Source organism: Papilio machaon, chromosome 19, assembly GCF_912999745.1.
Source record: "Papilio machaon chromosome 19, ilPapMach1.1, whole genome shotgun sequence".
In the NCBI taxonomy this organism is placed as follows: Eukaryota; Metazoa; Arthropoda; class Insecta; order Lepidoptera; family Papilionidae; genus Papilio; species Papilio machaon.
This window is the reverse complement of record NC_060004.1, coordinates 7,169,418-7,183,004: the sequence shown is the minus strand read 5'-3', so window position 1 is coordinate 7,183,004 and position 13,587 is coordinate 7,169,418. Positions and strand designations below refer to the sequence as shown.

General features: G+C 46.7%; 2 protein-coding genes across 2 annotated transcripts; one reads left to right on the top strand and one right to left on the bottom strand.

Annotated features, from left to right (window-relative positions):
• The first annotated feature begins 336 nt into the window (after positions 1-336).
• LOC106715568 (protein artichoke) lies at positions 337-6,884 on the top strand. Its single transcript, XM_045682719.1, has 18 exons — positions 337-534; positions 1,174-1,458; positions 1,626-1,795; positions 1,883-2,035; positions 2,225-2,328; positions 2,404-2,502; positions 2,593-2,694; positions 2,771-2,915; positions 2,996-3,423; positions 3,926-4,129; positions 4,201-4,438; positions 4,539-4,738; positions 4,963-5,047; positions 5,234-5,429; positions 5,516-5,593; positions 5,671-5,868; positions 5,958-6,231; positions 6,319-6,884. Exons 2-18 carry the CDS (start codon positions 1,188-1,190, stop codon positions 6,767-6,769), a joined length of 3,396 nt encoding a protein of 1,131 aa, XP_045538675.1. The 5' UTR covers positions 337-534; positions 1,174-1,187; the 3' UTR covers positions 6,770-6,884.
• Positions 6,885-7,498: 614 nt separating this feature from the next.
• Positions 7,499-12,374, bottom strand: LOC106715567. Its single transcript, XM_014508881.2, has 5 exons — positions 12,032-12,374; positions 11,547-11,725; positions 9,569-9,650; positions 8,207-8,242; positions 7,499-7,641 (listed from the first exon to the last, which is right to left on the bottom strand). Exons 1-5 carry the CDS (start codon positions 12,288-12,290, stop codon positions 7,499-7,501), a joined length of 699 nt encoding a protein of 232 aa, XP_014364367.2. The 5' UTR covers positions 12,291-12,374.
• Between the last annotated feature and the right edge of the window lie 1,213 nt (positions 12,375-13,587).

Below are 13,587 nucleotides of genomic sequence, written 5' to 3'. Positions count from 1 at the left end.
TCATCTTGGCAAAAAATATGAAGATTTAAACCAAAAACATGATGAGCGTTCTCCCTAACCTCAGTGCACTCACGCATACTTGATTCGACCAGATTCATATCGTTCACCCTCTTACTGAAGCTTCCGTGGCCGCTGATGAGATTGCGGTGGTTCGAGATTTGATAGTTAGGCACGACCCAATGGGCGCTGAGTCGAGCATGGGCAGATATATGGATGTCATTGGAGAGGGCACTAAATGTTTAATCTGTACGGGTTTGCCATATATGTCAATTTTTGTGTATATACTCTTTGCTCAACATATGGTCAATATGCTGTCAAATGTCAAAAATATGCCAATGTCAGTTTTTAACTTAATTATTTTAGTTTCACTTTTTCCTTTTGTTTCCTTCATGATACAGATGGAGGGTAACTAAGGGATAGGTTGTGTACCTTAAATTACAGTCACAGTCCCAATTCCCAGTCAAAAACGATTATGATTCAATAGAAAGTTGCAAGATTTACTTTTGTTGTTGATTGACTAATGAATATTTACAGGTAAATATGTGACAAAGTGATGAATCGTGGTGAAAGTGTTTACGCGATTGAGTTTAATTTAAGTTACTCATTTTTTGGCAAAACTGTGACAAGTAGGATTATTTAATGATAATTGGGAGACGAAACTGTGTTTTTTCATACAATTGGAGCTTAACTTCTTTCAAATTCACGTTATTAAAACATGTTAAACAAGTTTGTTTGACCTTGTTTTTACTTTTCTGTTAATTTATACTTCCTTTTCCATGAGGTTTGCTCCTTATATATCTAAAATCTTAACTAAGCATTCATCTTATAATAATTGTGCTTTTACATCTTAAATGTGTATGTTACGATAGACAAAGCTATTTATTAATAGTAAATATTATAATTTTATAATGTTCAGTATTATTAATCCCTTCTTGGATTGTTCCATATAAATTTGAAGATTTTGGAGTGTCATTATATATGAGGGGGACATCACTATACTACTAATATAATTTGGGGTGGCTTTTACATAAATTTAAAGCATATGCCATCATCTTTTCAATAACGAACAAGGCTATATGTCAACAATTTTTTTTAACGAGATTAGTATTATTAATTAAACATAAGTGCTGATCAACCACCTCTCTCTACCATGGCATGCTGATAATATTGCAGGTCAGACCTCCACCATGAGCATGAGCCGCTGGTGGCTCTGCCTGTTACTCTCAGGACCAGTCTGTTTTATAAGTGCAGAGTACATTCCTCCGGGACCCGCATATCCATGTCCCAAAGATGCTCAAAGACAGTTGCTGTACCCTTGCTCCTGTGAGAATGGAACGGATGCAGGGCTACACGTCCGTTGCGAGAATGTGGGGCTAGCGGTTCTCAGCGTGGGTATTGGGAACATTGCAGGCCTCGGCTTGCCTATCGAAAGGCTGGAGCTCAGAGAATGCAAAATAGGTTAGTGTAATTGACTCGTAAGTCTTTTTCAAACACCACCATATTACATGTTTCCCTTTGTGCTGAGGACAGATGTGAAAATTGAGAGTTGGGACAAAGTTGGAGCTGTTTTCATTCTTATTTAAGAGTTGCAGTAAGCACATTAGTTGTGGATGTATTGGTTGCAGGCAGACTGTTCGGCGCGCTTCTGCGGCGAGTCCGGGTGCGGGTGCTGCACATGGTGGATACTCCGCTGCGCAGTATAGACGAGACCGCCTTTGAGGGCGCCAATACCACCCTACAGGAGCTCTATATGCGCAACACACAAATAGGCACCTTCCCTAAAGAAGCCTTTAGGGTGCAGTATATTTAATTTATGATGATCGTAATGATGATCTAGTCGCTAGTGGGATAGGGATATGCAGTGTTTGTGTTTTTTATCCAGATACTGGGAAACCTGTCGATCCTTTCAATAGATGGGCACCTGATGCAGTCCCTAGCGCAGGATATATTCGTGGGCAGCGCGGCGGCGGGCAGCCTGCTGCGACTGCACCTGCCCAACGGACTCCTCGCAGACATACCTCCTGAGGCCTTTCAGGTTTTCTTTGTGGAAGCTTTTCTTTTATCTTGATCCTTGAGTCAAGAGATGCAACTAATCACTCAATGCTAGTCCCTGAGCCGGGGAACTCGCCTTGTATTTTACTTGTTTTTTTATATTAATAATAAGGATTTCATAGACAGCAACAGCCATATGTTCTGTCAGAGTAACTGTTGCTTTATTTGATAGCACCTGAAGAAGCTCCGCACGCTGGACCTTCACGGCAACCGGCTGTCCGCCCTCAAGCGCAACCAGTTCCGCGGCCTGCGGGACCTCGAGCTGCTGGACCTCAGGTACGCGCCCGCACCGCTCGCTATGACCCACCTCCCCACGTAGCCGCAGTCAGTGTACGACATGCATTGTTGCAGTTACAACAATATAACGAAACTGGACGGCAGCCACATGGGCGACCTCACCAAGCTGGGCTGGTGCAACGCCAGCCACAACCTCATCGCGGACATACCCAGGTGATACGCGACGACTGACGGCAACCCGCAGGCCGGGATATGCTTTATCGAATGTAATGATGCGAGCGAGCCGTTCGCGTGCCGTTGCAGGGGCATGTTCGCGCGCAACACGGTCATCAAGGTGGTGCATCTCGACAACAACCGACTGCGCAAGCTCGACACCAACGCCTTCCGCGGCATGCGCTTCCTCAGGTAAGTACACTCCTTCTCGCACTGTGCTGCGGACGCTGTATGTGTACACAAGAATGTAGAGGGTGCGTGTGCGCAGGCGGCTGTACCTGCAGGACAACCAGATCGCGGAGGTGGGACGCGGCACGTTCGCGGCGGTGACGCGCATCGGCACCGTCGACCTCGCGCGCAACTTCATCACCAAGGTCGACTTCCAGATGTTCCAGCAGGTCAAATATGCAGAGGTGGGTCGCCGGCCGCCGGTCACTCGCTTACATATGTATCATGTCGATAATTAACAGCCGCATCGCCCGCTACGTTGCAGATAATAAACCTGGCGGAGAACCGGATAAGCGTGATAGAGCGGCAGGCGTTCACCGACCTGTACCAGGCCGTGGTGAACGTGTCGCACAACGCGCTGGCCGACATCGAGGTGGGCGCCTTCCAGAACTGCAACAACCTGACGGCGCTCGACCTCAGTCACAACAGGCTGACCGCCGTCCCGCGCGGCGCCTTCGACCTCAACACCTACGCCTTCGTGCTCGACGTCTCCCACAACCGGTTCGAGGACTTCATGCAGATCCCCATCCACAACATGTCGGGCCTGAGCGTGCTCAACGCCAGTCACAACGCGCTGCGAGACCTGCCCAAGCTCGCTTTCCCCAAGCTCTACGAGCTGCACACCGTCGACCTCGCGTACAACAACATCTCCCTCATCGGCAACGCCGCCTTCCAGAACCTCTTCTCCCTCAGGTTTGTGTCTCGCCTCTGTGCACTGTGCTTCGCGCAGGTATGTGACACAAGTTCTGTGCTCCGCGCAGGTATGTGACACAAGTTCTGTGCTCCGCGCAGGTATGTGACACAAGTTCTGTGCTCCGCGCAGGTATGTGACACAAGTTCTGTGCTCCGCGCAGGTATGTGACACAAGTTCTGTGCTCCGTGCAGGTATGTGACACAAGTTCTGTGCTCCGTGCAGGTATGTGACACAAGTTCTGTGCTCCGTGCAGGTATGTGACACAAGTTCTGTGCTCCGTGCAGGTATGTGACACAAGTTCTGTGCTCCGTGCAGGTATGTGACACAAGTTCTGTGCTCCGTGCAGGTATGTGACACAAGTTCTGTGCTCCGTGCAGGTATGTGACACAAGTTCTGTGCTCCGTGCAGGTATGTGACACAAGTTCTGTGCTCCGCGCAGGTATGTGACACAAGTTCTGTGCTCCGCGCAGGTATGTGACACAAGTTCTGTGCTCCGCGCAGGTACCTGAACCTGTCGCACAACGCGCTGGAGCGCATCGGGCCGGCGGCATTCGGCGCGCTGGCCACGCTGCTGCACCTGGAGGCGGCTCACAACGGCCTGCGCGACCTCTCCCGCGGCGCCCTCGCGCGTCTCGCCTCCTGCCGCATCATAGACCTCTCCCACAACCGCCTCGAGACCATCTTCCAGATACCCATCAGCCTCAGGTAGCCTCGCCTTGTCCCGCCGCGCCGCTACACAATCCTTATTCGCCGCGCTGACCTCGCCCTGCTTGCAGCGAGCTGAACCTGTCCTACAACAACCTGACGGAGGTGCGCAGCAAGACGTGGCCCGCCATGAACGCGCTGCTCTCGCTCGAGCTGGAGGGCAACCGGCTGGGCGAGGGCGAGCTGGCCGGAGACTCCTTCGTGCCGCTGCTCACGCTGCAGCGCCTGGGCCTGGCGCGCAACGGCCTCGCGGCGCCGCCCTGGCAGGCCCTCAACGCCCTCTCCAGTCTCCAGTACCTCCACCTCCAGGTGATCTCTCACCTCTCACCTTCACCGTTTCGATGGGCGTAACTCGTCGAGTGATGTCGGATCGGTCCTACGTTTAGTTAATTTATTATGATCGTATCAGTACAACAACATAACGACGCTGTCGAAGTCCGCGTTCGGCAACCTGCCCACGACGTTCGAGGTGGACCTCTCGCACAACGCGCTGGCGGCCGTCGCCCCCGGCGCCTTCCGCGGCCTGCCGCAGCTGCTGCGCCTTCGCCTCGCCCACAACCGCCTCGCCCACCTCCCCAACGGCGCGCTGCAGGGACTCGTCGCGCTGCGGTACCGCGACACACTTTTACTTCTTTCATTCTGTCTTACAATAACTACATGCAAGTATTTAACTTTTTATTTGGAACATGTTTAATCTACTATTTATGGATTCGCACAACGCACGGCAGGGAGTAAAGGAGAGTCTTCTAATACAACATGTATGTACAACGGTAGACGTAGTATGTGCAGATATAATTTTGTAAGCCGCAAATGCAGCAGTGACGTGTTCGCAGTCAGCTGGACCTCTCCCACAACGAGCTCGAGCGCATCGACAACAAGACGCACGGCCTGCTCGATGACTGCCTCTCGCTGGAGGAGGTGAGTCTCGCCACGCCCCGCCACGTCTCGCCCTGCTCCGCCACGCCTTGCTCTGCCCCGCCACGCCCCGCCCTGCTCCGCCCCGCCCCGCCACGCCCCGCCTCGCTCCGCCACGCCCCGCCCTGCTCCGCTACGCCCCGCCCCGCCCTGCTCCGCCACGCCTTTACCGTGTCTGTGACTTCGCAGGTGGACTTGAGTCACAACCAGTTCGGCTTCCTGAGCAAGAAGACTTTCCCGTCGAGCCCGTGGGTGCCCTACAGGCTGCGCGTCGTAGACCTCAGCAACAACCGGCTGCCCGTGCTGACGGCGGACCTCGCGCACGGCACCCGCACCCTGCTCCGCCTCCACCTCGCCCACAACTACATCGACGACATCCGCCACGGTGAGCGCCCGCCCCCCACCTCCCCCCACCTCCCCCCACCACTCACCCCCCGCCGCCAGAGTGACAAGAGTCGCGTCCTGTTGCAGGCGTGCTGGCCAACCTGACGGCGCTGCAGCACCTGGACCTGTCGCACAACCGGCTTCTGGACCTCGTCTCGCGGACTTGTACGTACCTCGCCATCTTCTAGCTCACCGTCCTCTCCACCTGAAGTATCGGTTGCTCAATGAATGTGTGCGCGCAGCGGAGGGCGAGCTGGTGCTGCCGCGCAACCTGAGCGAGCTGGTGGTGAGCGACAACCTGCTGCGGCGGCTGCCGCTGCGCGCGCTGCTGGCCGCGCCGCAGCTGCGCCGGCTGGACGTGCGCCGCAACGCGCTGGCGGCCTTCCCCCCCGACCTCGTGCGCCGCGTGCGCGAACACGACCTGCACGTGCAGTTCGAAGGTCGGAGAGATCGCCTCCGTTATCATTGTATATAAAACGGGAGATGAAGAGAATCGGACGGAGGAATGTTAACTCGGTTTTTCTCGCAGGCAACAATCTGATTTGCGACTGCTCGGCGCGGCCGCTGAAGCACCTGGTGTCCCGGCTGCCGCGGAGAGAGCCGCCCGACGAGGAGGGCTACGCGGCGCTGCGCTGCGCGGAGCCCCCGGCGCTGGCGGGACTCACCATGGCCGAGGTGCCGGAGGAGCGGCTGCGGTGCGCCGCGGGCCCGCCGCCCCACCTGCCGCCCGACCCGCCCTCCGATGACGACCCGGTGTACGCGCTGGGGGCCGAGCCCGACGTGGTGTTCCGCGACGTGCAGTGGTGAGTGCCGCCCCGCCCTGGCCCGCCCTGGCCCGCCCTGGCCCGCCCTGGGCGAGCGCGGGCGGGCTACAGCGCTGCGGGTGTCAGTTCGCAGACGGCGGTGTCGGTGTCGTGGCTGGTGTCGAGCGCCAGGGACGTGGCGGACGCGGTGCTGGTGGTGCGGGGCGCAGACAACGTGGTGCTGCACCGCGAGGCGCTGCCCTACCACGTGCGCTCGGTGACGGTGCCGGTGGAGGGGGGGCTGAGGCGCGCGCTGGCGGAGGCGGGCGCGGACTCGCTGCAGGTGTGCGTGCTGCCGATGACGTCGGAGGGGGGCGCGCTGGAGTGGCACGAGGCGCAGTGCCGGACGCTGGAGGGGAGGTTCGCGTCGTGGCCGCGCAAGCTGTCGCCGGGGAGGCGGCGAGCGGTGGGGCGGCGGCGCGGCGCGTCCTCAGCAGCGGGCGGCGGCGCGCTCGCGCTCGTCGGCGACTCCATTCTGCTGACGCTGTGCATCTTCATCGGCGTCTGCTTCCGCCGCCTCGCCGACATCGACCTCTGACTCCACATGGGGGGTGGGGGGGGAGGTGGCTGGAACATTGGCTTTAACGTTTCTACTCATGATTGAATCTCGTTGTGATTTTTTTAGTATTTTTTACATTCCATTGTTTACATATTTTTTTAGTTTGTAAGACAAAATGTATGGATACAACTTTTTATATTTATATTTATATACAACGACGTTTATATTTTACATATATGATAATATGTTGAAATATTATATGAATATTTTCTCATGCAATATATTTGCTCAAATGTCAATTAAAAATTCCGTCCAAATTTACACGTTTTTATTTTTGCAGTAAACGATATTTTGATAAATTTAATGTTCATGTTTGATTTAATCCCGCGCGAGCTGCCCACTGTCTACTGCCCACTGTCTACTGCCCACTGCCCACTAACCGCTGCCCACTGGCCAGAGATACTGTTGAGGATACTTTGTTATTACAAATAAGCCACTTCATTTTGTTACCCGCGTTAAATATGTACAGGCTAATAAGCCTGTACATATGTTTTTCGATCCAAGAGAGTTTATGTATGTGGAGTATTATAAAAAGAAGGGCTGTATAAAGTAAGAAGGGTAATCAGTGCGTGAGTAGTAAAAGATGTGTATTTGTTTGAGGTTGTATTTTCAAAAGCCAAATGGTTAATGTGAAGAGGAATAGGAACATGGTCATCCATAAAAAAATCACTCGTATAGTTTTTAATGCTTTATTGCGTTCACGTATAATCAAGTATGAAGTAGCGATGTGTCAGCGTTGAGTGGCTCGCCGCCGTGTCCCTCGTGTCCCTCGTGCGGCAAGGTGCGGTACTCGGTGTCGGGGGTCCAGTCCAGTGCGTGCGAGCTCCAGCCGCTGTGGCTCACTGCTACGTCTGCAAACGTACTTGCACGTGGCATACATCGCACCAAAAACAACAGAAAAGAGAAATCTTACTTTAATGCGAAACTTTAGATGTTTTAAATGTTTGGATGTTTGTTTGAAGGTATCTACGAAACGGCTTAACGGATCTTCATGAAATTTTGCACAGATGTAGAACATAGTCTGGAAAAACACATAGGCTACTTATTAAGTTTTCTAATTCCACGCGGATGGGGTCGCGGGCAAAAGCTTCTTAATCTTTTTATGTTCATGCAAGAGGGGAAACAAGCAAGCGGTTCCTCTTGTGCAAAGGGCAAGTTATTGATAATTAAAGTTAGAGCAGTGTATCCCTTAGACATAGTAACATTAAATTAGCAATATGGCACGTGACATAGCAATTTTTTTTTTTTATTATAAGAGAATGGAACAAACGAGCGTTCACACCAGAAGAACTACAGTTGCGTTATCATCGGTGTGATACATTTTGTCTAATAGTATCGCTAATAAGTAGATAAAGAAAAGATTGCATCAGACGTAACGCTAACAAAATGTTATTGAAAGTATAGATGCGCTCTCACCGGCGCCGGCGGCGGCGGACAGACTCCTCTCGTATCCTGCAACCAGACAGATTCACTTGTCACACTAAAGTAAACTTTAAATGACATTTTCTTAGCGTATATCGTCTCGCGAAAGCTTCTTTTATTTATCAGAAAAGTTAGGAATCTTTCGTTTAACTACTTGTTACTACTTTTTAAGTAATTAATAATCTAAATGACTATACAAATAGATAAAGTCGGAGAGAAAAGCCATGAGGCATCACACGCACTACGTGAAACACAAAAGCAGAATTACCTATACACGGTATGCCCGTAGTCCTGTAGTCTTTTAGGCCGCTGCACTTGCCCAATAATTACCCGATACTAGACCTCACGCATTTAAGTGAAGCTATCATACAAACTTACTATGTAGATACCTTCTATTGGGCACATGGTTTTTTACATTTATATAAATGTTTTTCTACTTGTGTTTTTGTTTGTGCGTCGGCCGTAACGTGGCGGACACGGGCTACGGCCTGTGCAATGACCACTAACTACTTAAGGAATTAGGATGTGAAGTCAGGTGGCGCGACTTGTAACACTTCGTCATTTCTTATGAAATTTTTGATGTGCAAAATTGCCTATTAGTGGGATAAATTCTTAAAAAGTCTCGTGGAAATCTATGGGTGACTGATCAATATTTGATACAGCCAGTGCGTTTGCGGTTGTCACTTTCCGGATTTCAGTTGAAAGTTGTTGTGGGGCCGTGACTTCACCGATGGTCAGAAACGCTGTTTACTAAAGATATTCTTTATCTAATTTTAATTACATATTCGATTCATTATTTAATAATGTCTAGATATTTACCTCTATTCTTTATGGGTAAGACAATAATAATTATTACGGAGATTAATTCTATATGCACTAGAGCCGCAAGTTGTCTTTCTTAAGTTAGTCATTTCAAAGAATAATTTTTTATAATATTGTTTTAAAAAAATTTTAAAAAAGTTATTTTAAAAATCACAAAAACACTTTTGTTTCTGATAGTACATATGATAATTATTTAACATTAGACAGAATGGTAAATAATTACACCTAGAAGTCATATTTGAAGGGGAATAGATGGACTAACTCTTTTTTATTTGGCCGTAAAGTTCCCGCCATAACGTTAACGACACACACCCGCCATTTTGAATGTTAAAATGTCGGCGGACATTAGCGTTAGTGTATTGTTGATCGGTACAAAGTTCGTTGGAATCTTATTGTGGTATGAAAATGCAAAATGATAGTGGTCATTATTGCGGCCACAATTGTTGCAATTTTTTTACTTTTGCGTTTAAATTTTTTGCATCTTTTTCAGATTTGAATTTAAAAAATTGTTTGGTAGCAAAGGCAGTAACTTACCGTGGTGGTGATGCGGGGACCAGGACCAGTCGTGGTGGTGCTCCGATTGCTTGCCCTTCATGGCCGTGAAGAACGACGCCACCTGTCGGAAAAGCGAATATTACATAATTACATTTACATAAATCGTTTGGGATAATATCGGAGTCAAATAAGTACTTGTGTCGGTCTCATGTATTTCTTAAATTGCGATGATTATCTTCTTCTTTATTCTTATTTTGCTACTTATGAACAGAAATGGACTGCGTTTGTAAGTTTATAACTACCAAATTAAACAATTTCCTATAATATATATTTTATGGTCTATCTTTGTTGGTGGTCCAATTGCAACGCCCTATTTTAATAGATATGCGTAAAGCAAATTGAAACGAGCCTTGCTCTGTTTTAATTAAATACAACGCATACAAGTTGACGTAAAAATGTTTTTTTATTTATTCTATCAATTTACTTTCAATAAGTAGCCGCTACGTGAGTGCTGCGAGTTGCCAGCACAAAAAACCAATTTTGTTGAGCTTGTGGGTCAGCTATTTGACGTTAGGCATAGCAACACTCGTTTTGTTTTTGTTTTTATCTGAACTTACTCGTAGCATGGTAACGATCATTGAACGCTCATAATTTTGCACTAAACTACAACATCTCAATAGAGGTGTAATTACTATATTTTTTAACGAAACTGTTAGTTCTTAACGCATGAAGTAACGCATATAGGTATGTCTAAATTTTTTATATGATAAATCGGTTCAGTTCCGTAAATTTGTAGTTCTAACCATTTCTACTCTTCTTTTCACCCTTTTCATCATCACTTTCAACGATAGACTGTCACTAACTTATATAGAAACGGCTAAAACACTCACGTATATATATCCGGTGTCGTCACCGACTAGTTTCGAGCCCTACGGGGGCTCTTCATCAGGATGAGTGGGATTGGTATTATTTCGCGGACGCGGCCCGTCGCTCACAGAGCCCCCGTAGGGCTCGAAACTAGTCGGTGACGACACCGGATATATATACGTGAGTGTTTTAGCCGTTTCTATATAAGTTAGTGATAATGTCTCACGAAAGTTTGAATAATTTGATAGACTGTCAGTTGGAAAACAACAGCTCTTCATTTCAATTCGGTGACAGAAGAATTTCTTTGTTAATAATAATTTCCATGACTAATACTGATGGTTAATAAACACGAAATATTTCTCACATTTAAAATATTTCATGCAGTCGTAAATACATTATTTGTGTGTGTATGACAATGTATAACAGATGTTTCCTTTTGCTAACGAATGTTAATCTTAAATTTCAATTTTCATAATAAGTCACGACTCGCAAAGCTCTTTGCCGTCCAAAGCGCTAAATATATTACTGCAACACTTTTTGTGACAAAACCTTTAACTTTTTCTGTTGCCATTGTAAATTCACGGTGTTCTCGAAAATTGACCATCAATAGAAATAACAGCATATCTCGTACTCACTGAATGGTCTAAATACCTTTCGCTTCTAAAATTGTTGGTTGTATTTTCTAATATTTTTTAGTTATTTAATCAGCTGTAAGAAGTATTACGATAGCTTCTACGATTAAGGGCCAATGTGCAAATTGACAACTATCCAGGAGAGGCTCTCAATATTTCAACCATACAAGAAAATAGGCCGCGTACGCCTACAAAAAAATAACATTTACACCTGTAAATGTGTATTTTGTTTAGTGCATGTTAACTAAACTAAGAAGTAGCTTTTAACACAAAAAAGTAAAAATCATCAATTTATTACTTTGGCTCTTATACATAACATTATTTAATCTTACACTCAAGATAATGTTTTTGGTTTCCTTCATTGTTTTGAATGTTTGTCGTATTAATGTGATGGAAGCAAAGCAATGCTGGTGTAAGTTACACCTCAAATACATTAATAGTATTGTTGGTACAATTTTGTTTAGGGAAAATTGTGTTAGTGTAAGCGAGAGAGTAACTGTGTTGGGAAAGGGCGGTACCTTGGCAGAGCTGACGGCGATCTTGAAGACGAGTAGCAGGAGTCCAAGGGCAAGTGACTTGGCGGCCAGCAGTGATGTTACCAGCATCCAGGTTGAAGCTGCGCCCACGTGGAACACCAGCGGCATCACGCCCGCGGCCGCTGCTTTCTTCAGCGAGCGGCCCTCCTCCACACCAGCACCTACAGCATACAACACACATAGATGTACTCGTGACCGAAGACACTAATAATAAAAAACAAATATTATAAAAAGGAAAGGATTTTGTACTTATGTATGCATCGAAAAAACTCAAAAAAATCAGGACTGTTTTCAAAAAGCTTTTTCCATTAGAAAGATACATTATTACTGTGTAACATAGGTTTTATTTATTACTAGATTTTTTAATTCCTCGCGGACGATGTCGCTGTTAAATGTAAAATATACTATGACTATATTATGTATATTTTTGCAGTGGATATACTCAGTTTGTAAGGAAAGGTGCTCACCGTGTTCGGGGCCGGGGCCCTCCAGCTTGGGCTTGATGTCGTTGTAGTGCAGCAGGCGGCCCAGCACACTGGAGCCCAGCCGCCGGTCGTTGACGCTCTCCAGCCACTGCGCCGCACCGAACACAAACTGCTCGTACCTCGTCTCCAACGTTTCTTCTACAGCTGTGATAAAACTGCGTTCCTCATCGTTGTCACCATCTCGAGCGGTACTAATACCGCAGCAGATGAGTAAAGCGAACGTATAAACGTGTACGCGCATCCCGTCGTCAAATGTTAGAGTGCGTCCCAATGCGGTCGTCAACTAAGACTGATGAGTGCGGAGTGCGGAGGCCGCGCGACTTGCGGTGGCTCGCGGCGGTTGACGGCGGCTGACGATTTGATACACAGAACCGTTTGCCGAAATCAAAGCTTAATGCGAACAGTAAAATTGTGATGCACTTAAGTTAATCAGACATATCTCATGAGTTCTGTATTTCTACATTTTAATCTTAATATTGCTAGGTAAGGTAAGCTTGCTACGAGGAAGCGGCGCGTGTTATTTAAATTCTTAAATTAAAAAATATGGGCAATAGAGTTATTATAATTTATGATTTTTTTAAGTATTAAAGAGTATATTCTATAGCTGTTTCAACTGATTACCGTTAGTTAGATTAATCGCTAGCACTAATTTTTTACAGGTAAGAACGTTCGTAACTAGTTTTATTTTATTCTTTTGATTTGATTCACACGTCGTGTACGTTCGTGTAGAAAAATGTTTTAATATTTTTGTTTGCATCAAAAATAAAACAAACGGGGAAAGACAGTAAAGACTACTGAAGCGCATCTTATCAGGTTACGTAGAAGGCGCGTAGAGCCGGTGATGACCACTGACCAGTCAGCGTACGGACTCCGAAATTTAATTCCCTCTCATTATCTGTGTAGCCGTTTTGAATTTTATATTTATACTAGCTGTCGCCCGCGACTCCGTCCACGCGGAATTAATTAATAAAAACTGAATTTACCAAAGTTAATCGAAATCCATTGAGCCGTTCTGAAGATACCGTCTAACAAACATCCATCCATCCATCCAAACATTCGCATTTATAATATTAATAATTAGTAAGATATAGACTACATTTTTTTAAGACATAATCAAGACGATCAGGTCATTCACCAGATAATAATCGCAAATATAACATACACTCATATAGTTAGATAGCTTATTGTATTAACCGCTCAAATTAATAACCGATCTTTAAGATCGATCCAAAAACTATTTTAAATACTTTGTAGGAAACGACGTACAAAATAGATCACGTTTTTAGCCGACTTCAAAAAGAAGGAGGTTATCAATTCGACTGTATTTTTTTTTTTTTTTTTTTTTTTTATGTGTGTTACCGCGAAACTCGGCCCCTGGTGGTCCGATTTTGATAAAAATTATTTTAATCGAAAGGAAGTGCTTGCAGGTGGGTCCCATTTTTTTGTTTTTTTTTTTAAATAACTAGAAGACTAGTAGATTTTGAATATAGCTTCAAAATTTGTTGCGGAAATTAGGGACATTTTTGCTTTCAGCGCTT